At 38.2% G+C, this 26,324-nt stretch overlaps 1 protein-coding gene across 8 annotated transcripts in view; it reads right to left on the bottom strand.

The window, feature by feature from the left end:
* cacna1bb (calcium channel, voltage-dependent, N type, alpha 1B subunit, b) overlaps window positions 1-26,324 on the bottom strand; it is a 261,236-nt gene that overhangs the window by 67,949 nt on the left and 166,963 nt on the right. For 2 of the 8 annotated variants that reach the window (XM_055019122.1, XM_055019123.1), the window contains exons 20-29: window positions 22,531-22,598; window positions 22,295-22,401; window positions 18,563-18,625; window positions 17,824-17,865; window positions 14,080-14,766; window positions 9,603-9,808; window positions 7,489-7,618; window positions 5,891-6,020; window positions 5,152-5,211; window positions 1,929-2,035 (exon numbers count right to left, since the gene is read on the bottom strand). In XM_055019122.1, the coding sequence (XP_054875097.1) occupies window positions 1,929-2,035; window positions 5,152-5,211; window positions 5,891-6,020; window positions 7,489-7,618; window positions 9,603-9,808; window positions 14,080-14,766; window positions 17,824-17,865; window positions 18,563-18,625; window positions 22,295-22,401; window positions 22,531-22,598 (1,600 nt within the window). Of the gene's footprint in view, window positions 1-975; window positions 988-1,928; window positions 2,036-5,151; window positions 5,212-5,890; window positions 6,021-7,488; window positions 7,619-9,602; window positions 9,809-14,079; window positions 14,767-17,823; window positions 17,866-18,562; window positions 18,626-22,294; window positions 22,402-22,530; window positions 22,599-26,324 lie in introns of all 8 variants that reach the window. The other 6 variants (XM_055019128.1, XM_055019127.1, XM_055019121.1 and 3 more) reach the window with 5 other exon arrangements.

Raw genomic sequence — 26,324 nt, forward strand, 5'->3', positions numbered from 1 at the left:
AACTTACAGGAATAACTCTGCGCCCAACTATTAATAAGCAACACCCGATATGTTATATAATGTTATGCATTGCCTAACAACCTACAAAAGCCAAAACTATGAAAATATGATTTATATTGAAGTAATATCAAGGTTTCAAAGAGGCAGAATTAACTTTCAATCCTTGCACTGTGAATGTAGCCTGTAGCACACTTGTGTTACATGAACGTGAGTTGATGAGGAAGTCGATTAGAAGGAAAAAATGCTGGCGAAGACGTGAACGTGGGATGGACAGATGAAAGGGAAGTAGTTAACTCTTCTAAATAAATGAATCTCAGTTTTCTGGTTATGTCAGGACGACGTCAATACATACTAGATTAAAATGATGCAGTAACACGATGTATAGGACTTATGTTTATGAATCTACTGTGCATTACTGAGTTACATCAACCTACACATTAATTACACTTGAATCCCTTGTGTCTGAAAGCTACAGCTGCCATTCAGTCGGGTACCACTTTTTAAAAAAATTCCCGCTCTTATTATGCACAGCGGCACTGAGATCCATTTTGTTCCTGAATATTTAGAAAACCTTTAGAGAGCTTGAACCTTTGAAACTGTCACTATGTCTCTGACAGTCCAGTATTCTGTTCAATTACACTATTATGCACATTGTTCCTCCTTAACACACGAAATACAGCCAATAAACAGAAAAACAGGTAATTGCACTTATGTAACCTAAACACAGAGGTAACGCAAACATGCTTATGTAACACAAACAGAGTAAATGTCACTGTCTTTAATCGCGACTGTGGCGGCAAAGATAAGAACAGCAAATCACGAAATATGACATTTGCTCGAAACATTTAGCGGCAAGAGAGGAGGGCTGATGGAGACAGTGTGGCTGAGATGGACAAGGAGGAACAAAGATGACACAAACAGGAAGAGATGAATGTGGACAGATAGACGGACAAGGCAGAAAGAGCAGACAATTACCCCATAAGGCTCCTGAAAGCAAGTCCAAACCAGAAAACAAAGAAGAAACGGGGGGGGGGGGGAAGTGACAGAGAGAAGACAAAGACAACAGATAAAACACAGAGAGAAGCATCAATCTACAGGCGGCAGAAGACAGAAGAAAATCAGAGTGACAGGAAGCATTAGAAAGAGGAATACACAGGCGACAAATTGTTGGGAGTTTGAGTCAATAGTGGCAAATAAACTTTTTCCAGCAAAACATACAAACACTTTCTTCCTCCAGAGACCCAGACTACAGGTCTGTTAAGCTTCAATAACTCCTCCAGCTATGATTTACTTCAAATTGGTTGAAAGGTGCTGAGATCAAGTGGGTATTTGCTGTTAAAATACTTACTGAAGTGCAGAAAACAGCAACAAGGCTACAAGGAAGACTACATTTCCTGCTCAAAACAGGTGAATACATGTAAAAAATGAGCCGCTGCCTATACAACACGTGGTCTACCTCGGTAAAAAAAGCTGCTGCACAAGAGTTTAGACTTCTGTTATAAAGATTATAGAACACATACTGTATAAAGGATTAATTGCAAAGCTACAATTAAGGGGCAACGAGAGCCTGGCATTTACAAGGCAATCAATTCTCCTGAACCCTATCAGCCAAATTGAGCATGACCCATTTGCGGACTAGCAGGAAGAGGCTGTGGAGACTTTATGTAACAATGAAAGAGGACTTTGACATAATCATGTTGGAAAAATAACCTTAGACTTCATGTTAAAATAATTGGATGAGCAGATTAAAGTTGTTCATTGGAGCAAGACACACCTATGCTGGCCTGCTCTGGATAGTGAAGAGAAGGTTAACATGACCGAAAAATACTTTAATACAACATAACCAGTGATTTGTTAGCCATAGTGTGGTTGAAATATATCAAATTTAGAGACTTGCTGTGATTGCAAAGGAGGTAAATTTGACTTACGAGCAGGCGAAGGCCACCAGAGCTCCACTGACCACAATGAAGTCCAGAATGTTCCACAGGTCGCGGAAATAGGAGCCAGGATGGAGCAGCAGTCCCAGATCAATCATCTAGACAAGCACCACGAACAGTAATAAAGTAATGTAGAAAATCAGACACTATGACAGTGTTATATCAGATAAGACCCAGTGAGCACCAACTGGGATTTCTACATCAATTTCTAGTTGAGAACTGGATGATTCTCAGTCATCCAGGTCTTGGTAGTCCTAAGAGCATAACAAGACATCCTGGTACCATTTAGGCACAAATGGTACCAGGACACCCCAAGGATACAACACCCAATACCGTAGTTATTTGGAGACTGGGTTGGACTCTATGGATTGTGTATTTTAAGGGTAAAATGAAAACCAGGGACTCCCACCAGTTAGTGCTGAGGAACCTCATGGATGAGTAGTAAAATATCTTTTAGAACAAAAAAGGGAAGACCTTCTTCTGAAGCACTTAGGACACCTCTGTGATGTTTTGAGTGAATTCTAAGGCCTCTTTCAATCAGATAAAATGAAGTGTATCACAAAACACACTTCTTTAATCACTGTAATCATTTGGTTGAAAGAGAGACAATATTCACGAGTGTGAAGGTATTTCTCAAAGTTATCTTGCCTTGGTAGTTAAAAGGTGGTCTGCACAAAGACGCAGATTCAACACATATAAAGTGTAATAAATATAGAACTAAACAGGCTGTGAGCTCCCAACAAGAAGCTTCCAAGACACTGTAATGGGTGCGGTTGTACACATTACTATAAAATAAGAAAGTAGATTTAGTACTACAGTGTGCATGTACGAATAGTTATTGGGTACAGCTTTGACTACTCTGAAGGTACAAAAACGAACTCCCACACACGGTCTAACTTGCAATCACAAATGTACTGGTGCAACATTTCGGGTCTAGCACTGGAACATTGCAGTTAGACAGTGTGCAGGAATGTGTTTTTAACCTTGTGAATGTGCTCTTCCTTCTCCTACACACCTACCTCATGAAATAGATGTGTGAAGAGTTCCCTTGAGTTACTACTCTGAAGGTAGAACATTCCCTCGACCCTTCTAGTATGAACAGTATAATCCTGTTGTTGCTGTGTAGGCACCAAACTGATATTATTTGAACATTAGGGCATGAAAAAATTCACGAACGTAACCTGGTGGTCTAAATGTAAATATTCAAATATCACCTTCAAATAGACCCAGCTGAATCTAGTGGTTGGGTCGTAACAAGTGGGAGCTCGTCCGGGATCTTAAATGGTTGCAAAGCCAAAGGTAAAGTAATTTAATTGCTTAGTAACTTGTTTTTGTTTCATTGTAGGTAAGTTGGAAGCTGAAATCATGTCATTTGACATCAGACATGTCTCACCATTGCATGGAGAACATGTTTAAAGTTTGATTTGGCGACCACCCAGTTCCCTCCACCTTCATCCAACTGGTCGCAGCCATCATCTCACATGAAGAGTATAAAATCCTCAACCAAACTCTCAGTCAGGGTGGCTGGGATTTAATGTGACCAGTTTGCCCTGGTGCCTCTTGAGGGGTGGCTACTTGGAAAATATAGTTTCTGTTAGCAGCTGCTAATTCTGTGGGGAGTTACTATTCTTGGTGAAGACTGTAACTTCTGTTAGCAGCTGACTAATTTGGAGAGAAGCTACTCATGTCCTGTGTGAGTCTTGTAGACACTGAGGGGTGGTGATTCGTGTACTATGTCTTGTGAGTAATGTGTGTTTTGAAGCACCAGTTATTTAGTTAATTTTGCGTACTCAGCACTCATTTGTATTAGTTTCTGTTGTTTGATGTGGGTGTTGCTAGTTTAACTTTGGCTAAGAAGTTTAATTATTTAGTTTTTTTTAGCTAGGTTGATAACTTTGCTAGCCTTTGTTTGGTTTTATTACTCCACCAAGGAACGTGGCAGACTTACGTGACGATTGTGTACGTTTTTGAATCTGTCTTTCTGTTCTCAACATTATTCAAAAACGGACTAACAGATTTGGATGGAATTTCCAGGGAAGGTCAGAAATGACACAAGGACCAAGTGATTAGATTTTGGCAGTGATGCGGCTTATAGTCTGGATCCACGGATTTGTTAAAGATTTCTGTATCATTGCGAGATAGCGGCATGGCATCACTGTAACTATGACAACAAATGAGCACTATGGCAGCTGCCTGCTGACGATCACATGATTGTGATCCTACTACAAATTCACTGTTAGAGATTTATTTGTCAGAAATGATACAAGGAACAACTGATTAAATTGTGGGGGTGTTTCTGAGTCCCATCAATTCCCGCCACCCACTAGTTATTCAGGTCACACCTTTTGGTGTCCGTACATAATGTGCACATGCATAACACATGCCTGTTTTAAGTGCAAGGTCTTTTTCAATTAAAGATTTCCTCTGTCAGAAATGATACAACGACTGAGCAGCCTTGGTGGAGTACTGTGGTCTCAGTGCTTTTCTTGTTCATTTTGTGCACTCAGCACTCAGTTGTATATTGTATTTCTGTTGTTCGGTGGGGGGTGTTACTATTGTGTTTCAGCTTGGCTAGGGAGTTTAGTTGTTTTGTTTTTCTTTAGCTAGGTTGATAACTCTGTTAGCTTTTGCTTGGTTTTATTTGGCTTTTTGATTTAGCAACATCCACCAGCCCCGTTTTCCTTTGTTTGATCACTTTCATGTTAAATTTGCCACTGAGCAATAAATTTGCGTTACCTAACCAATGACATCTGGTTGCTTTTGTTACACCCAGATGATCCTAGTGACTGGGTCATAATAGTTGATGAAAAAATGTTCACCTCAATTGTTTTTTAAATGTGTTTTGGGTGGAAAAATGTTCACTATGGATAAATCCAACCACAAAGCCAATTAGCAGTGCTGAGGACATGACAATGCTGTCCATGATGCTGTGTACTATCCTCCTCACTGAACTCTGATTTGGCAGTCAGCAGGTGAAAACAGAGTTTGGACAAAACCCAACACAATTTGGCTGAGAATGATTATAGCGCACCATGAAGCAAGTCCTAATTACATGAAAACCCATTAAAATGCTGTGATCATGTGTAAACTAAACATCTAATATTTAAACATGTAAAACTGTCATGTTTTTTGACCAGTAAATTACAAAAATCTGGCATGGCAGGTTTGTCGGAGCTCAAATCAAAATGTATCTTGACTTGTACATCCTTCTCACCTTAATCACCATCTCAAACGTGAAGACTCCAGTAAAGACATAATCCAGATACTTGAGAACCTGCAAGAACAAGTGATAGAAATAAATCTTTTAAGAGGACTCATCAGTAGATCCAGTGACAGATGTTTTCAGTTGAACACTCGGTGTCTTCTACAGAAATGCACATGTTCCCGTGTCTTGTCAGAGGTCTCGAGCTCTGTCAGCTCTGCACAAACACTCACTGCCTGCACACCCACAAACAACAACACACTCACATGAATAAACAACGCACAAATGCACGCACACAGCATCACCTCAGTTTCCCTCTGTGCCCCTGACTAGAATACTAATTAGCTGTGCTTGTCTGTCAAAATGAAAAAAGCTGGAGTCACATGTCTGCGAGCTTGTGTTTCATCCCACCACAGGCTAAGCTGTCACGCAGGGAGATGCAGGAACACTTTGCCAAACTGGACATGCACCACATTTTGGCACCATATTAAAAACTCCCAATGCTCAGGGTCACTTTAGAATTAACCAAAAAAGAAATTAAGAAGCTTGTTTTTGTGCTTGCTCCCCGTCATGCACAAACTGTCAAACCCTGTAAGGAAGAACTTCTCAATCAGTCCCAACAAATTAGCCAGTGCTTGTGTGTGAATCCCAATTAAGTTCAGCAAGCAGGCACATTTTTATGCAAATCTGTTTATCTGTCCATGTTGTGTCCTTCCAGATGTTTATTAATGAAGATGTCAGAGTGACTCACGTTGTTTCGAGGTGCGTTGGCCTGCACCGGGTCCTCGGCTGCCAGGGCGATGCTGCTCATGGTGATGACCATCAGGATGCACATTTCAAAGTAGCGGAGGTTGACCACATAGTGACACAGCCGACGCACCCTGCAAGAACATACACATGTTCAAGAATGTACTACACAAATGTACTACTGGACAGCGCCAGCAAGGCATATTTAGGTGATGTTCTAGCAGGCTTTGGACAAATGCATATACTGCCTTGTCAAAAAATGCAAAAAGGTGGACATTTATCAGGGTCATCTGGCTTCACTGTGTCTTTTACTGGAATAAATATACAACAAGAGAAATCGCCCTTTCTCTACTTTGTGTCTTCCTTGTAGTTTGTGTTTTATCATCTCTGCAGATGTCTCTGGTATTACATGTGTCTGATCTGTAGCCACTGGCCTTATTGACCTCCAAAATGTTCTTTGTTTTCCTCTGTATTGTTTGTCTGTTCTCCATCTACTACTACAGCTTGTGCTATTTCAGTTTTTGCTGAAATTGTCAAAAAGATGCCAAATACTAGCTTAAAGGTACTGTTCTCTTCACCCTCTCATTCCCATCCTCACCCAGCAGGTCGAAGCAGATGGCCACCCTCCCTGAGCCTGGTTCTGCTCGCTAAATGATGCAAAATGCTTGCAAAAAGATGCTAAATGCTAGCAAAAAGTTGCTAAATGCTAGCAAAAAAAACATGGTAAATGCTAGCAGAAAGATGCAAAATACTTGCAAAAAGGTGCTAAATGCTAGCAAAAAAAATACAAAATGCTTGCAAAAATATGGTAAATGGTGGCAAAAAGATGCAAGATGCGAACAAAAAGATGCTAAATGCTAGCAAAAAGATGCTAAGTGGTAGCAAAAAGATGTAAAATGCTATCAAAATATGGTAAATGCTGGCAAAAAGATACAAAATGCAATAAAAAGATGGTAAACGTTAGCAAAAAGTTGCTTAATGCTAGCAAAAAGATGCAAAATACGGACAAAAAGATGGTAAATATTAACATAAAGATGATAAATGCTTGCAAAAAGATGCTAAATGCTAATAAAATGATAGAGTTTATAGTGTTGTGGACTGCACAGCATTTAAAAGCGTTCCTAATATTTTGCCCACCTCATGTATGTTAATAGTGGATTTGGATTGCTCTCAGTTGAAAATACTGCTTCAAGGTGGTGTGTAAATTCTAAGAGTGCAAAAAGATAAGTTTTGTCAGATCTTGACTAAATGGACTGTGCAACCCAGAATGTCTGCTTTTACTACCTGGAATTAGACACAACCAGCTCTCTTGATCTACTTTGCTATTTATTCCTTTTTTTATGAAGTGATGATAAGTACAAAAGTACTTATCTTTTCTATACTTACAAAAGCTCCCTGGTTCTGCTGTTCTTACGGAATAACAAAAGAGTGATTAAAAAATGAAAATATTGGAAAAGCAGTAGGGTTTTTAATGATGTAAATATGAGTTGGAAATTGTAATAACCTGCTTTTTTCATTGAATTAATGAAAATTGAACAGAAAAAGGTGTAGATAGTGGACAGATAAAGCTTCTCACTGTGTCGCCTCGTGGTTGTAACTTACGGGTTTGTTTGCCCGAAGACGAACATCGAGCTGTAGGGAAGAATCTGCCGAGGCCCATTAGCAGCTTCCTCCTCTTCCAGATCTTTCTTCTCCTCGCTGAGCTGGAAGTTGTCACAGTCGATGTTGTTCACTGGTGTGAAAAACAAAAATATGCTCACTTAGCTCAAAGAAGCACCAGCAGTAAAAAGGGAGGTGTTTTCTATGGATATAAACTGCAGGACTTTGGTTTATGTGGTTGTTTTATGACTGAACTTACTCTGCATCCTTCAAAATATATAATCCATCACTTGAATAATTAGACGTTTGGTGGTTGGAGGGTCAAGACTGAGCATGACAGCTGCGTTATGAAGACGGGATGTTAATGCAGAGAAAATAGCACAAACATATGCTTTAATAAAAAGAAAGAACAAAGAGCTGCGGGATTTCTACAAAACTAGGTAGAAAGTTAAATGAAGTCTTTTCCTTCGTCAAATTATCTGAAGTTTGTGCATAAAAGTGCCAAAACAATCCAGATTCAACTGTTGTGGCATCACTGATGGACTGATTTTTACACTGCATGTGGGCTTCATTACCAAATGAAGCAAACATTTCAACTTTGTATTTTAGAGCTTTTAGTAATTTCCATTGCATATGATAACATCTCACTCACAGGTTTCTTATGATGTGGTGACTTTCTTAACTTCCCTTAATTAGCTTGAATAACTTAGCAGTCAAGTGATGACTAGAGGAAATATTGTGGAAAAAATAAAATGTCCACCTTCCTATCCTTGCCCACTTGATGTGCACCCAATAACCGCCCCAAAATGTTCACCCTGGACTTTATACTGGGCAAAAGCTGCATGTATCTCCTATTTTCATCTAATTTTCACTGTTTATAATGTTCATACTGTGCACTATATACACTGCAATCCATCTCATAGTCGTTGTTCATACTGTTTGTAGTGTACATACTATTAATAGTGTATAAATGGGTCATTCCAGAATTGGAGGATATTTTGATTTCAAAATGTTTGAAAAATAAACTTTCTCTTTTAGAATTTTCTGTTCCATGTTCATCAATAATAAGTAATAAACTATGAAAGGCTTGATTGGCTCAGCTTACACATCAATGGTACCATTTTTATTCCATGTTTTATATGTTGTTTGCTAACCCTACTCTAATCACAGTAACAGGGTTGCTAATCCATGCTAATGTGATCTTTTTCTCAGCAGAAGCTAGATATTTAGCTAGCTGTTACTGCTGACCAAGAGAACAAACTTGATGGAAACTGATGGAAAAAATAAAAAGAATTAGTCTGATCCTGATAATATGAGGTAGAGTAAGACATTCAATCAAGGCTGACAATGTTATGAAAGTATGAAAAATAGAAGAGAGGACATAGCTTTGCTCTACCCATTCTTTTGGAAAATTGATGATGTTAATTCCAGCGTTTCATGTCACTCACAGGTTTCTTCTTCTTCTACCAGATAAAAAGGTTACGCTAACAGGGTTGTTGTGGGACACACGTTCCATGCATAATAATTATTATTTAAAATATTACGTTGATTAAAAAAAACGTTCCCACAATTAGAAGAGACTTCACTGAAAAAAAATACAAAAAAGAGGATATTTAAATTTCATTTTAACTGTCTTATAGAGATTCAATTTGGTCATCGGGGTGTGAGACAAGAGAAAAATGGCATTTTAGGGGGAACTCCAGATTTCTATGGTATTTTAAAAAATATTTTCAAACATTCTTTTCTCCCAGTTTTTTTCAGATTTGGTGTCAGGACAAGTACATTTACACAACAACTGCATGTTTTAGTATTTTGTACATGAGTTATTTGAAAATTGACGGGTGGGACGTAAAATGTCCTCCATTTCTGGAATGACTTGTTTACCTTGTTTACACCACTATTTAGCTGTATCTCTATATTCATATATTAGTATGTTCATAGCGCTCTGTCCATACTGTTGATACTGTAACATACGGTACATAATGCACTTTACTGCTGCTTTTGCCCTTCTGGTTAGATGCTAAACTGCATTTCGTTGTCTTCGTACTTGTACTCTGTGCAGTAAAGTGGAATCTAATCTAATCTAATCTAGTGTGTCCCTGTGGTGGTGCACTCACTGGGTATGATGGTGGTCTCTCCAGGTGGTGCGGTGATGGTAACGGGGATGTGGATGGCGTTGCTGTTGAGTCCGGCCTGGCTGGCTCTGGTCGAGTTCTTCTGGTTGTCGGCATCTTCCTGCTTTTCACCCAGACTCAGGCTGCTCCTCATCGGCTGCAGAGGGCTGCAGACGAGTCCGTCCTCCTCGGCGTCCAGCTGCCTCTCCCTGTGGAGAAACAGGCATCTTATCACAGGCGTTGTTATACTTTTGCTCTCGGGGTGCTTCGAGCTTTTTCTAACAAACGACATCCACGAATATATCTAATAGTTTCTCTGTATTCTTGAGAGAAAAAATAAACTTAAGTGGCAACAAACTGGACAAACATTTTCATATCATTTTGTCCAAATACACAGTTAGATGGTGTTTAAGTGCAATTCGCCAGTGATACTCTATTATTCATGCTATGTCTTACAGTTAAAGTCAAATTATAGTGAATTTCACTTGACCAATGGGTTTCTTCTGACTGGAAATGGCATAAACAAGTGATAAAAGACAGCCAAGTAAGATATTGTGTTTATTGTGTTGGAGATGTCAATGATACATTCTATTTCTAGTTGAAATTATACAGCTTTTTAAAATAACATTTTTACTAATTTCAAACACAAATAATAATAAAAACAAACTTTATTTTTCCCACGGGGGCAATTCAAGGTACATGGAGCAACAACTGTACAAACAGGTGGTTAACATAGGTTAAAACTGAAAATGGAATATGCTGAGATAAGAATAAAGTGAAACATTGTGTTCACAACAAATAATGTACATAAGGTGCTAAAACGTTTCAGAGGTGCAAAGTGACTTTACACAAATTAACAGTGCAGTTACATCTAAAGATGCCATGTTGAAAATTACTCATACCATTTATCAGTGATCAACCTTTATTTGCAGTCAGGAAAACAACTGTTATAGTTGCTAACAGTCTTTTCTTCATGACTCCATTTCTCCTCTTCCATGATGATCTCCAGGTCTTTGAGGTTGGAAGGTTTCCTCACCGTCACTCTGGTCTTCAGTTCCCTCCACAGATTGTTGATTAAATTCAAGTCTGGACTTTAGCTGAGCTGCTCCAAAATGGTATCATTGGTCTCTATTAACCATCTTCCGACCACTTTAGCTTTATGTTTTAGATCATTGTCTTGATGGAAGCTTCAGTGCTGGCCAAGACCAAGTTTTTCTGCAGACTGCTTGAAGTTTCCCTACATAAATCTTTACTTTGTCCTCTTTTCTCATGATGCTGTTTACTTTGGCGAGGTTGTCTGGCTCGTCGGCTAAAAAACACCTCCAACACATTGCATTCTTACCACCATATTGGACTGGAAAGATGATGTTTTGGGGTTGAAAGGTTCTCTTTTCTTTCGCCAAATGAAATCCACATCTCTGTATCCAGACAACTGCATTTTAGTCTCATCCAACCATAGAATTGGTGACCAAAAACTGTCTTCTTAGTCCAGGTTGGAGCTTTTGCAGAGGCTAGACAAGCTTTTGGTAATCTGTCGTGGAGAAGTGAGGTCCTTCTTGGTTCAGACTTGTTCAGTGTCTATTGGAGAGTGTCACTTGAAATGATGGTTTGGGTGGTGATCATTGGATTCTTCTTGGCCTGTTGTACCACCATTCTTGCCAGTGCAGGAGTCTCTTTTGTCTTCCTACCATGACCTTAAAGATTTATCACAACATGCAACTCCTTGTAGTCTTTGAAGATGCTTTGCACTGAGGTCACTAGCGCCTGAAAACACTTGGATATGACTTTATAACTGCCCTTACTCCCTCTTCAGTGAGCTCACTAAGCTCTTCGGTTGTAGTCATGGCTTAGAGTTGATTAATACCTGACTAAAGAACTACTGCATCAGATGTTATGAACTTATCGTTGATTAGGATGCTTTAGAACATGGTATTATTGACCTGTACCTTATAGAAGCTACATTCTCTCAAGAATTTCCCACAACTTCTGTGGGTATTATTAATTTTAGACATGGCAATATTGGTAAAAATATGATTTTCATCCAGAAAAAGTCTATTGGTCAAATAAATATTCACGCTAAATCAAAATTTTGCATAACTATGAATAATTTGGGGCTTAACTATAGATATGGTGTCTTAAGAAGTGACATTCACACCTAGAAAATCTACTACATTATTAATTAAACCAAGTCAGACACACAGAGAGAATGTGAAAGAGCTTTAGTGTTTTGATGTCATGACGAACCGCTGCTACACCTGACCCTAATTTAAGTTTTTTAAAATAGCCCATGAAGATAGAAAATGCTGCAAAACTCTTCAGGGCTGTTTTCTCGCCTCAAAGTTATTTATGAACCACTGCTGGAGGAGTTAAGAGAAATGTTCTAGGTCACCAGAGAATGCAAATCACAAGTAAAGGCCAATGAGAGCGTGAAGAGTTCCGTTTCTGTCCAGTCAGCTGGGTTGCTGTGTAGAAATAAAATAATATTAGCTCTCTGGATGACAAAGCTGCCCTTTCAGAATAAAACGTGATGCAAGGTCACAGATCCAATATGAAGAATGAAATATTAAACAGAGGGATTACAAACTGTAAAATCTGTCTGAGTCACATTGCAGTTTGTGGTCTGGTGGTGTAACGTTGAATTAAACATGCTGATGAAACACTCAAGAATAATAATATATTAATTTCAAAACAGAGTGCATCAGAAATCAAACTGAAACAGCAACAATATGTATGAAATGTATGAGTTTTAAAAGAAATGAAAGGGAGGAGAATATTTCCTGTACCGAACCATACTAAAAACCTACAATAATGGATTTTTTTGGCCATTTGGTGTGGGCAGAAACAAGTTGTGAATACAACATTGACATAACACATTTAAAATTGACTTATCTTATTTACACATCTACTGTAGCAGTTAGCGAGTCAAAATACCATTTTTTAAAATACTCTGTAGAGGTTGATCATTTTGTTTTCATCAACAATTTGCTCTAAATGAATGACAGTGATCAAGATAAGTATTTTGATTTACCAAATTTAAATTATGCCCATCTCAAGCATAGACTCTATGTAAAAGGTTCACATAGAAACTAGAAGCTGTGATAGTATCCATTTGTTTGTGGGCTACCATTTCGAAGCTTGAAGCTTGTATTTTACAGGCACCATCTTTACTCTTTTAACATCAGATCAAGGAGCACAATGTATGTTGAAGTAGCTCTGCCTTAAAACACACCCTGCTTTATCTTCTATTTTACTTTAAATGGCATCATATTTTACAAAACAAACATCATGCTGCATTGAAAGAGACTTGAAACTAGCAATTTACACCATAAACCTATTTGGAAAATGTTTACTGAAGTAGAAAATCAGGTAAGAAGCGGCGTCATTTTCCCATTGATTTTTATACAATTGGACTCCTTTGTGCAACCAGAGGAGTCTCCCCCTACTGAACATCAGAAAGAATGCAAGTTGAAGCTATGTTCATCTTTTATGTGAAGTCTGTGGTGTCAAGCATCCATTGTTATGCCACACTATAAACAGAGAAGCAGAACAGTAAGTTGTATTTAAAAGCTACATAAGAAAAATGCCAAAATCCTGCATTATTTAGGCACAATGCACACTCAGATTATTGTTTTTTTTAATCTATCTATATGTTACTGTTTACCGTTATGCACAAAACAACTTCAAATTCCTTGTATGTGAAACTTACTTGGCAATAAAACATTCTAGATTGCGATTCTAATTTAAATATTTAGTTGCTATACAGTGTATTTAAGTAAATTGATACTCACAGCTGATTTAGCACAAAAAGGTTCTCAGTAAGTGTCAACATTTATCAGATATTCCTGACTGAAACGGTCAAATTATAGACAACCTAAGCTGATCATACTTCATATTCTGACCCAACTTGTAATTGCAGACTTCTTTTTTTGATAAAAGCTAATTGTGGTTTAAATAATTTTGAATTTTCCATACACTACCGTTCAAAAGTTTGGGGTCACTTAGAAATGTCAATATTTTTGAAAGAAAATCATTTCTTTTCAATGAAGATAACATTACATTAATCAGAAATACAGTCTAGACAGTGATAATGTGGTAAATGACTATTGTAGCTGGAAACAGCTGATTTTTAATGGAATATCTCCATAGGGGTACAGAGGAACATTTCCAGCAACCATCACTCCTGTGTTCTAATGCTACATTGTGTTAGCTAATGGTGTTGAAAGGCTCATTGATAACTAGAAAACCCTTGTGCAGTTATGTTAGCACATGAATGAAAGTGTGAGTTTTCATTGAAAACATTAAAATTGTCTGGGTGACCCCAAACTTTTGAATGCTAGTGTATCAATCTATTAGTCTGAAAGTATAAAGTACTGATTTTATTATTATTAATTAAAAAGCTACCATATAACATAACATTTAAATTGCATTTCCTGTATAAAAACACTTGGATTTGTAGAATATAACATCTTGTCAGTCTTACCTGTAACCTTTGCTTCCATTCTTGCTCCTCTTGCAGTCGTCGCCCAGAGTCGACTGAGCTCTGGACATCCGAGAGCACCGAGCCTTCCTCTCTCCATTACTCTCCCCTTCGCCTCCCCCTCTCCCCCTCCGTTCTGCCTGGGCTCCATTAGCCAACATCCCATTCCCTTCTTTGGGTGGACGATGGGAGTGATGGTGCCGATGCCCTCGTTCATCCCCGGCCTCCTCGTCAGGAGATCCGGCCTGGTGGTGTCGGTGTCCCTGGCCTCCATTTCGACTCTGGCTCCTCTCCCCTCTCCTCTCCTTCGTCTGATGGCCGTCGCCTCTGCTGTGATGGGTGTGGTGCCTCCCGCCTCGACCCTCGCCTCCGTCCCCGTTCCTCTCGCAGTGCCGGTGATGCTTCCTGGGATGGCCATTGTCTCCTGGCCCTTCTCCAGCCTCCTCCCGCCCTCCCTCTGCTGGGTGCCAGCTGGGCTTGTCCCCGTTCCGGGCCTCCACCATGAGCGGCCGGTCCAAGTGGGTCTTCATGTCGGGGTGCAGGTGGAGGGCGGTGGACATCCGGAGACGTTCCTCGGGGTCCAGCTCGTTGAACAGGGCCTCGCTGCTCGCCCTCATGTTGTGCCTCCTCAGCTGGTTGGTCCTCTGCTCCCACACCGACATGGTTTTAGCCGAACGCTGCTGCTCTTTGCTGCAAACACCAAATCCACAGAAAAAGCCTCTTATGACAAAGGAAAAGCAGTGACATATTCCAAGTTTTGTACTTCTTGTTGGATGAGGTTTGGGTGAACGTCGCAATCCACACTTTCATCCATAGCCACACCAGCTTCTCCACACAATTTTTATTGAATAATACTCACCAGAGCCTTAATGAGGTGAAATAAATAAGACAGAACCAGGTCTATGGATGCAGCAGCACAAATGTCCACCATGGTAAAGCTTTCACTTACCATGAGTGACTGTTACATGGAGAAACAGCTCAAATCCAGCATGAAATTAGATCATTAGAGTTCTGGAGACGGTTAAATTTCCTCCGGTTATGATATGACCTGGTCCTCAACACTGAAATCTCTCAACATGGCTTTAAAACAGGTGGAAAATTAATGGAATCACACTTTTCTGGAGATCAGACTCAGTCTATGAGAAGATATGAAGGTTTGTGCAGATGACGGTGTCAGAAAAGAGGAAAAAATCTGCACTAATGTGGTCATTTTTGTCTCTGGAAGATGTACTGCTCCTTTGTTTGGATGGAAAAAAGCAAAGGACAAAACCTCTCTGCACTGTTTTCATGCATTGCTATTTGAAGCTTCTTCCGCTGACGAACATTTTAACTAAAATCAGGGTTTTGTTGAGTATAGAGAAGCATGTAAATTCGTAAAAACTTCTTCCACAAACTCAGGGAAAACTTGCTTTTCTGGGATGAAATCTCAATATAATCAAAGTTTCTTTCAGTCTAACAAATATTAAACTATTTAGGTTTAATGCATGAAAATTACCTGAGAAAAGGGCATCAAACAAACACATCTAATTCATCCTAGAATCTCCCCAAGACTTTGAGCTTCATATTCCAGGCTTGAATTCATCACATATGTGCAGATCAAAAGCCCCTGATGCCCTTTGAGGATCCTACTGGTAGAAATTATTGCAGAACTTGTGGAAAAAAACTTCAGCTGAGTTTGATGGTGCAACCTATCAGTAATTCTCCAAAAAATCACAACATTAACATGAGTGTACAGTTTTACATTTTTATAATTCTTCTTCCTGCCCATACTGGCCACAAACCTCACTGACGTTATAATCAGAGAAAGTAACAGAGACCATGTAGATCTTTCTTCAGATTCAGTGTAACTCAGGTCAGTTGGGAATGGAACAGGCAGGGGAAAACATGCTATGATTTATGACCATTTCTCACATTCTGTAGAACTTTTTAAGGCAGAACAACAAGCAGATTCCTAATTTGAGATTTTCCATTAGGAAAATTAATCAAATCTAAACAAATCGCTGCATGTGTCACTTAAAAAAGAATGCCAAAAATATACCAAATACACTAAACAGATTATGTAAAAAACTAAAAATTCTGCATTCCTCAGTGCAATTGAGAAGTCATTAAAGACACAGCTGGTACCAACAGTCACTGAACAAAAATTCTGGAATTATTCAGCTGAACTGCAGGCTGTGTTGAGTGGATAGAACACAAATAACTATAATATGTAGAAACACCTGTAGGCACTTGCAAAATATTGTATATGCTGATTCCAGGTTGTTTTTTGTTTATTTTTTTAAGTAATTTTTTGCATAATGGGGCAGGCAGGGAAAAAAAATCGAAACAAATCGTTGCGTCTCATTTTTTTTTAAAAATGCCAAAAATACACCTTTTATACTAAATATATTCTGTAAAAAACTAAAAAAAAATCTGTTTCTCAGTGGAATCAAGAAGTCTTCAATGATTCAGCTGTGACAAACAGTCACTTAAATTAAAATTAGATTTTTTTAAACAGCCTAATTCCTTTGTTTGATACACATACTAATCTAGCTAATTATTCATTTAACTTTTTATCATTTTTAGTATTTATTTTAATTTACTGCTCTGCCTCGTTTCCTTATGACTTGCTTGATAGTCTGTGTTCGCAATGTTCTAACTGTCAAAGCACCTTGTGAACGCTGTTCTTAAGGGTGCTGTATAAATGAAGTTATTATTAGTATTATAATAAAGCAATCTAAACAAATCACTGTATCTCTTTTTAAAAAAAAAATAAAAATGCCAAAAATGCACCAATTACACTTAAAAGATTCTGTAAAAAAAAAAAAATTTTTAATTCTGTGTTTCTCAGCGCAATCAAGAAGTCATTAACAACTCAGCTGTGACCAACAATCACATAACAACAACTCAGGGACTATTTGTCTGAACTGCAAGCTGTGTTGACTGTGTGGACACAAACATATTAAAAGTGTCGGTAAAACAACTTTTATATGTAGGGATTTTTTTTTTTCAGTGATGGTAACACCTGTGGGAACTTGGGAAAATGTTGTTCATACGGATTCCAGATTGTTTTCTGAAAATAATTCTTGTGAAATGGGGCAGGCAGGGAAAAACAGGCTATGATTTTTGACCATTTCCCTCATTCTGTAGAACGTTTTAAAGCAGAACGATGAGAAGAGTCCTAATTTGAGACTTTCCATCATGAAAATTAAGCAAATCTAAACAAATCACTGTCTTATTTTTTTTAAATGGCAAAAACACAACAATTATGCTTTATATATTCTGCAAAAAACTAAAAAAAAAACAAAAAACCTGTTTCTCAGCACAATAGAGAAGTCATTAATGATTCAGCTGTGACCAACAGTGACTTAAGAAAAATTCAGAGACTATTTGGCTGAACAGCAGGCTGTGTGGTGGAAAAACGCTGTTGATGCTCATTCCATGTTTGTTTGTTTTTTGTAAAATGGGACAGGCAGGGGAAAACATGCTATGATTTATGACCATTTCTCACATTCTATAGAACTTCTCTAAGCAGAACAACAAGCAGATTCCTAATTTAAGACAAAGATGGTCTTGGATGATTTCTTAATATCATCAGAAATGAATGAAAAAAAATAATCAAAAAGACCATCAAAACTCATGTGATGTGTCCATATTTCCATCTATCATGTATGAAGGTTTGCATACTGTTCCACATTTGTGCACAGTATGACTTGTTTTCTACAACTTTATGGGTTAGTTAAGTTGCTTCCAATTGGTTGGCTGTACCTCAAGATACGTCGGGCAGGTGAGGAGTAGACAGAATAACTCCTAAAAGACAGACAGAGGACACACAGGACAGACATCCACAGACAGACAGGTGAGCTACAGACAGACAGGTAGCGTTGGAAAGCGACACATTCAATTAAGGAGTGTTACTCTGTGATTAACAATGAAAAACACACCAAAAAAGGGCAGTTCTAGTCAGAAATTAGTGCTATGTTTAACGCTGGGACAGCAGCAGCTCTTTAAAGCGATGTCCGATAGCAAATGGACTAGAAATGTCAAACTGCCTGCGGTGATCGCAACGCTCAGAGGAATTAAACATTTATAGACAAATTATTCACATCAGAGAGCGAGAGATGGATTACTGCAGGCAGTAAACACAGATCAGCTGGTTCAAGCTGCAGGGAAACACAACTGTTTACTGATTACACTCAGAATTACACCCACACCGGCCTCGCAGCTTCACATGTGGCTGTGTTTTTCTGCTCTCTGGAGGATTTCTGTGATGATATTTTATTTAAAGTATAAAATATAAAAATCTTAAGTACATTTCACTTTACCAGCTATGAAGTTGTGACAATTTATGGGAGTCCAGAGGAGGAAAGAGAACAAAGAGGAGTCAGAATAGGACAAAAAGTGGAGAGGAAATAGGAGAAATCATGGAAAAAGACAAGAGGAAGGAGAGAAGAGGAGCGAAGATGAGAGGAGGAGGAGAATATTGTAACAGAGAGTGATAACTCACGGTGACTGAATGCTGCTGACGGACGACCTGCGAGAGAGTGCATCTCGATTTTGCTTTACAAAACTGTACATGCAGAACAAAAACAAAAAGAAAAAAATGAGACACAAATGTGGAGGGGACAGGTGGACGGTCTGTCTGTCCCTCCACCTGTCCCCTCCGGCTTCACAGTAAACAACTAATCTGTGCAGCAACAAAAGCATGTCTGTCAGCAGTGGCATTATTATGACAAAAAACTGTTCAGGAGTTTCATTCCAAAGCAAGAAATTACATTTTACTTGTACAAATTAACTTTATAGAGACTCATGTAGATTAAATTATTGTCCAATTGAGAGAGTATTTTTGGTAATGAAACCCTGAGTTTCTCCGAAACCACGCACAGAATGCACATAAAACAGCAGCTGCTAATGAACTCACTGAAGTTTTACCACACTGTTCAAAAGCACAAATTAAAAATATTCAGAGGACACTGAAAAACAACACACAGGGTCACCTAACAGTAATAACAGTGACAAAGTGGGATGATATCCAGTGATTTATAGCAGAACTGACCTTGTTCTCAGCTATTAAAGAGAAACTCAGAGATGATCAGTTTGTCAAATGAATAAAAGTCTTTGAGAAACTGAAATATTTAACACAATTAGTTGAATCTTTCTTGTGTGAGGAGAAATTTGCATTCCTTGTAAACAAAGCAGATGTACACTACCATTCAATAGTTTGGAGTCACTTAGAAATGTCCTTATTTTTGAAATAAAAGCTGTTTTGTTCAGTGAAGATAACATTAATCACTAATCCAGTGTAGACATTCTTAATGTGGTAAATGACTATTGTAGCTGGAAACGGCTGATTTTTAATGGAATATCTCCATAGAGGTACAGAGGAACATTTCCAGCAACCATCACTCCTGTGTTCTAATGCTACATTGTGTTAGCTAATGGTGTTGAAAGGCTAATTGATGATTAGAAAACCCTTGTGCAGTTATGTTAACATGAATAAAAGTGTGAGTTTTCATGGAAAACATGAAATTGTCTAGGGGACCCCAAACTTTTGAACGGTAGTGTATGTCACGGAATAAGACACATCTGAGCTGTTAGCATTGAGCTTTAAGGCTATAAATCACTGCTTCGTTTGGGAAAGCTCCAGTTTCACACCACTTTTCTCAGCGTTGGTCCAGCCTCTAAGACGAGGCAGCATTCGGAGGTGCAACACGTCTCCTCGTTAACACAGGAGCTGTCAGTCTGAGGCTGCTGGGCTGCTGCTGGTGGAGGAGAGGCGGCCGGGCGAAGGTTTGAGCCTGACAGGAGATTTCTGTTCTTATAGAGACATCACTGTCATTATCCTGTTCGAAAAACTCTGAACTTCTCACAGTTGACGGCAAGTTTTTTTCCCTTTATCTTGTTCATGTAACTCTCCTGTCTTTTTCTGTTTTACTTTGATCTTTCTTTATCTGTTTCCTCAAGTGTCAAAAATTAATTCCGGGGATAAAAAATTAAACTTAAAAAAATAAAAAATAGATAAATTATTCCTTTCTTGACTTGTAAATGTGTTGAGGTAGATGCTCAGTGTGATCATCAACCCAAAACCTATCGGTAGGTTTGAAAATCCAAAAAACTAATCGCCAAATCCAAGCCAGAAACTGTGGAATTGTTGGATTTTCTACTTTTGAATGGTCCTTGAACTAACCATGAGGGATGTGGGCTTTCATGAAAATAAAAATGAAACAAATCCAAGCTTAAATCATGATACTTAACCAAAATCACTGAATATCTCATTTTAAAATTTGCTTAAAAATGCACAAAACAGATTCTGTGAAAAAAAAAAAAAAAAAAATCTGCTCTTCAGCACAATGGAGGAGTCGTTAATAACTCAGCTGTGAACAACAGCCATTTAATAATTCTGAGACTATTTGGCTGAACTGCAGGCTGTTCGGACACAAATACAGAAGCAAATAAAGATCTATATTATATAAAAATCTATAATATGTAGAGGGACATTTTTTCATTGCGAGTAACACCTGTGCGCTTTTAGAAAAATGTTGCACATTCTGATTCCATGTTATTTTCTAGTGTTGTAGAATAAATAATCATAGAAATGCATTATTTTTCCTTTTCTTTACAATCTATGGCATTAGAAGTTTGCTACGAAATAGTTCTCTGTACTTCTTCATGGTTGTGCTGTTGCCGTAAAGCTGCAAGACTTTATATTGCAGTGAAAAATGAGGCCACAGTGAGTAAAAATGTTCAAAGCTTTATGTAAACAAGGAACACTAAAGCTGCTATTCATAACGGTTTTGAATTAAAGGCGTCCTATGGCGTTTTCACTCATGTTAAATTTACAGTCACTTATGATAATTGTTTTCACGTCTATGCATCAATTAGTGTTCTTAATCATAGTCTTAATGGTTTTCATTGTACAATCAGTGTATCGTATCTTTGATTGAAGTTTGATTTGAGTTTTGATTTGGGTTTTGCCTGGCGATAGCATGTGTGTCATGGCCAATCTGCGCTTGTTTTCGTTGTGTATCAGAATACAGACAGTTAACAACTCATGTAACTTGAATTTTTGAGGCCTTACAAATGTTTCCAATGCATTTGTTTTCTTGTAAAATATTAGCAAAGCTGCTTTTTGTTTTTTTTGTTTTTTAAATCCATGTTGGCCCCTCCTCCAAATATGATGCAATACCACAACATATTTGCCAGTATCAGTATAATTTTCCCATAATTCACTAGTGTCCAAAGTGGGAGTGGGGACTTTTGGATCAAGAGATGTGGTGGGCAGGATGCTGGGTAATTTCCAGAAAAAAAAAGATAAAAATAAAAAAGCTAGACAGGGCTTATTTTTGACATTATTTTTACTATAGATATATATATATATATATATATATATATTTTTTTTTTTTTTACTATAGATATATATATATTTTTACTATATACTATATTTTTCTATATATATATATATATATATATATACACACATACATACATACATATATATATATATATATATATATATATATATATATATATATATATGTGTGTGTATATATATATATATAAATATAAAATACTTGAGCTCCTACATACTGAATGTGTAGTTGGTGCTACAGCTTATAAACAGAGATTACTTTGATTGAGGTAATCTGCTATTAGCTTTATTAAATTACTATAAAATAATATGGTTGTTAGGCTGTTCAACTACCTCCAGCTATAGCAGATATTTTAGGTGTCAGAGGCTGAAAGTTTGGGAGCACTTGCAAGTTTTGCATTAAAAAGAAAATAAATACACTTTACATTAGACATCTAAACGCATGATGCAGGAATTGTCTAAGCTCGACATCCAATGAGCCAAAACCTGTTTAATCTACAGAGCTGAGACGTTTGCATTTTGCTGGAAACATTTCCAGAATAACTTGATTGTTCAGACGCAGCACAACTGCTTTAAAAATGAAAACAATTGCCAGCATTTTGCAGAAACTCAGGGGTAAAAATAAAACAATAAAGCAGGAACCGCTGGTGGAATCTCACACGTGCTGCTGAGTGAAGCTTCCTTGACTGCCTCTAGTACTGAATAAACAAGATAACAGCACAGGAGCATCTCATAATGAAGGAGGATGAGGAGAAATCCAGAAGATACACAAATCAAACACAAACACCAACAGACACATTTGAGACCGAGCGGGAAGAACGGCACTGGACGACAGAGCGACGTTAGTTATTAGCGTGATGGTAAACTTACGCAGCGATGGAGATGTTGGCTGCAGACATCGGACTCACTTCCTTCACCTCCAGAGCTTTCTGCAGGGCCAGTTTCTTATTGGCTGCCTCCTCCTGCTCCTCTTCGTCCTTTAGCCAACGATAGCAAAGACATAAAAGGCATTGCAACAGATGTGGACATAATGTTTTTCTCAGGTTTTACAGTGATTCAGTAGAAAGAAGATCATTTGTGGTGTTGATGTGAGCAGGTCAACCCACCTTAGTCAGCTCCTGTGCATTCGCCAGGTTGTCGACAGCGATAGCCAAGAAGACATTCAGGAGGGTATCTGAGTAACACTCAGGAGAAAACACAGCTGGACAGGATCCCGGAATAAAATATGCATCGGTTTGATTTTGATCTGGATCTTACTGCAATAATGGCACTTTATGGCCTCTTTTAAAGTGTAAGAACTGATCTCTAACTGGAAAAAAATACTGAAAATGGCTCTTTTTTGTGTCTATTTCTGAGATGAGGACTCTTATTCCAGCCAATATTTAGGAATTCAAAAGGAAATCTAACTTATGAGGAGCAGTCAGGCCCTCAGATGGAGGTATTAACACACATTTCACAGGAGAAGTTAAATGATGTCAATGAGCTTCTTGAAAAATCTGTAAGAATAATTAACTATTTTTATGTATGATGCAAAAGACGCCACATGCTCTTCCTGCAATTCGATAAAACACAATAGTCAGGTCCTAAAACGGACACATAAACACATTTTTTTTTTGCAGGAAAATTGAATTAATATCAATGAGGGTTGTGAAAAATGTGCAAGAATTAATAACTATGTTCTATGCATGATGCAAAAGAAGCTGCATGTTGTTTCTAGAATTCAGTAAAATCCAACAGCTCGGCCCTCGGACGACACATGAAGACATAGTTTGTAAGGAAATTTAATTGATGTCAGTGAGGATCTTGACACTTCTGCAAAAATTAACAATTTCTTAAGCATGATGCATAATAAGCCACATGCTCTCTGCAAATTGTAAAATTACAACAGCCAGGCATGAAGATGTAAACATAAACACACTGTAGGAAAAAATAATTGATGTCAATCAGATCCTTGAATAATGTATTATCCGTTTCTATGCATGATGCACAAAAAGTCACATGATCTTTCTGCCACAGCCAGGTCCTCAGACAAGACATGTTTAGTTTCTTAAAAAAATCTCAAGAATGAATCTATTTTTATGCATGATGCTAAAGAACTAACATGTTCTCTGCAACAGTCAGCCCCTCAGATGATGTAAAAACACATATTTGCAGGAAAAATCAACGGATGTCAAAGAGGCTCTAGAAAAATCTGTAACACAAACAATTTTTTGTGCATGATGCAAAAGAAGCTGCATGTTCTCTCTGCATCTCCCTATGTGAACACAATAGAAGTATGTTTATGACAATAAACTTCATGAAAAATCTGCAAGAAATTATTTTTTGTGCATGACACATAAGAGGCAACATGTTGTCTCCAGAACTCAGTAAAATACAACAGCTCAGGCCTCAGACGACACATAAACACGCATTTTGCAGGAAAAATTAATGGATATCAATGAATTTCTTTTAAAAAATCTGCCAGAATGAATCTATTTTTTATGCATGACGCTAAAAAACTCACATGCTCTCTTTAACTTGGTAAAATACAACAGCACGGCCCTCAGACAACACAAACACACAAATTTTGCAAGAAAAATGAAATATGTCAATGAGGTTCTTGACACTTAATTACCTATTTTGTGTGCATGATGCTAAAGAGGCCGCATGTTCTCTGCAGCAGTCAGTCCCTCAGATGATGTATAAACAAACATTTGCAGGAAAAATCAACGGATGTCAATGAGGCTCTAGAAAAATCTGCAAGGAATAAACATTTTTTGTGCATGATGCAAAAGAAGCCCCATGCTCTCTCTGCATCTCCCTACAATAAACACAGGCGAAGTCAAGAATTGAATTATTTAATATAATATAATTTAATTATATTATATATATATATATATAATTTAAATATAACAGTCATCAGGCCCTCAGACGACACAAACACATATTTTGCAGGAAAAATTATTGGATGTCAGTGAGGTTCTTCAAAAATCTGTAAGAATTAAAACTACTTTTTGGCCACGATGCAAAAGAAGCAGGGAATGCTCTCCCTGCAGCTCCAAAAACTCTGTCACCACTGATCATGACTCAAACTTTGATCACTCGTGCAGCTCCGCAGATATTCACATTAAGTTTGGAGTCTTGCATGCACTAAAGATACTGTATCTCAGAATCTGAGGTGAAAACATTCAGCTCACAGGAGAAAAACTCTTGATTCTAATGATGCCGTGATGTTTCATTTCATCCCTCCCTTAAACAAAGGACATAAATATACAGATAAGATGCATACAGATTCTGACTTACGGTGTTTTATAAGTTACAACCAGTCCTGCGCAGGTGAGGTCTTAAGTATTCCTCGTCAGAATCAGTGTCCAGTTCTGGTTTGTGTGGCTGAATTACTCCATTATTGCAATTTGCAACTGCATAATGGCGAGGAGTTTTAAGGTGCTGATGAGCTGGTGTGCTCAGGCTGCAGCAAGAAGCATTCTAGGGAAGCAAAGGAACTAAATGGAAGGTAAGATATCTTAGAGATACTGTTTCTCATAATCTGAATGAAAAATGCAGAAAAGCTCCTGATTCTAATGATGCTAACACATCTCACTGCAAACAAATACTAAACAAAACTGTGTTGTTTATTTTCTGAAATACCAATAAGCAGTCAGTGGAGCAGTTCAACTTTTCGAAGGAGTCCCACTTCCACTCTGTGTTAAAATCAAGCGTCCTGCCCTCCACTTTTGCCTCCTCTGAGGCTGTCTGGGTCGCTGCCCCTGATTGCAGGAGTGGGAACAGATGTGTTGGATTCAGGCCACCAGCTGCCATTCATCACCAAAACTCCACCAGCAGGTCCACATCACTCACTCTGGCTGAGCCCCAAATCACAGACTGCTTCTTATTACTCTGAGTGCAGCAGTTCACTTTACAAACTTCAGACAGTTGCATGCTGTAGGAATACAGTTGCAACAGGCTTCTTTATCATAATGTAGCATCTTAAGCTCATCCATTGCAGAATACAGTGCAAAATTAGTTGAGATTCTAGCATTTGTTGCATTGAAATACAATATATCTGCACATACTACATTTTTTCCCCTGGTTTTCTATATATTATTGCAGCTTTTAGGAATCGGGTCAACCAGCTTGATGAGCCGTATTGATCAATAAGACTGAATGCTAGCAGAAAATATGTACACTACTGCTCAAATGTTTGGTCTCCCTTAAAAATGAACATATTTTTCAAAGAAAAGCATTTTTTCCCAATGAAGACAACATTAAATTAATCATAAATCCAGTCTAGACATTGTTAATGTGGTAAATGACTATTGTAGCTGGAAACAGCTGATTTTTAATGGAATATCTCCATAGAGGTACAGAAGAACTTTTCCAGCAACCATCACTCCTGTGTTCTAATGCTACATTGTGTTAGCTAATGGTGTTGAAAGGCTCATTGATGATTAGAAAACCCTTGTGCAATTATGTTACCACCTGAATTTAAATGGGAGCGACTAAACTGGTTCAGCCTAGTGGGTGGGTGAGTCTTCAAATCGTGGATGAACTCCAAGTGAGGTCAACAGCAATCTACCAAACTGCAACTCTCCAGTGTCTCCGTCGTCCTGACTCATGTCTCGCCAAGGAATTAAAGTTCTGGAGCAACCACGTGGCCTCAAATGGTGCGCTGGAGTCCAGTGTTTGGTACCACCTCAGCTGCCACTCAGATAAAATTGCCCTTAAAGTAGGGGCATCTTGGCAGCTACGTAGCCAATGATGTCTCCCTTGATTGAGACATTAACAACAGGATTCATGCTGCTGCAGCGGCTTATGGCAAGCAAAGTAACACATGTTTTTGATTATCACAAACTCCAGTTTAACACCAAGATACAGATCTACCAAGCTATCACTATGCCAACACTCTTGTATGGTTCTGAAA

Source organism: Amphiprion ocellaris, chromosome 17 (genome assembly GCF_022539595.1).
Source record: "Amphiprion ocellaris isolate individual 3 ecotype Okinawa chromosome 17, ASM2253959v1, whole genome shotgun sequence".
Taxonomy (NCBI): Eukaryota; Metazoa; Chordata; class Actinopteri; family Pomacentridae; genus Amphiprion; species Amphiprion ocellaris.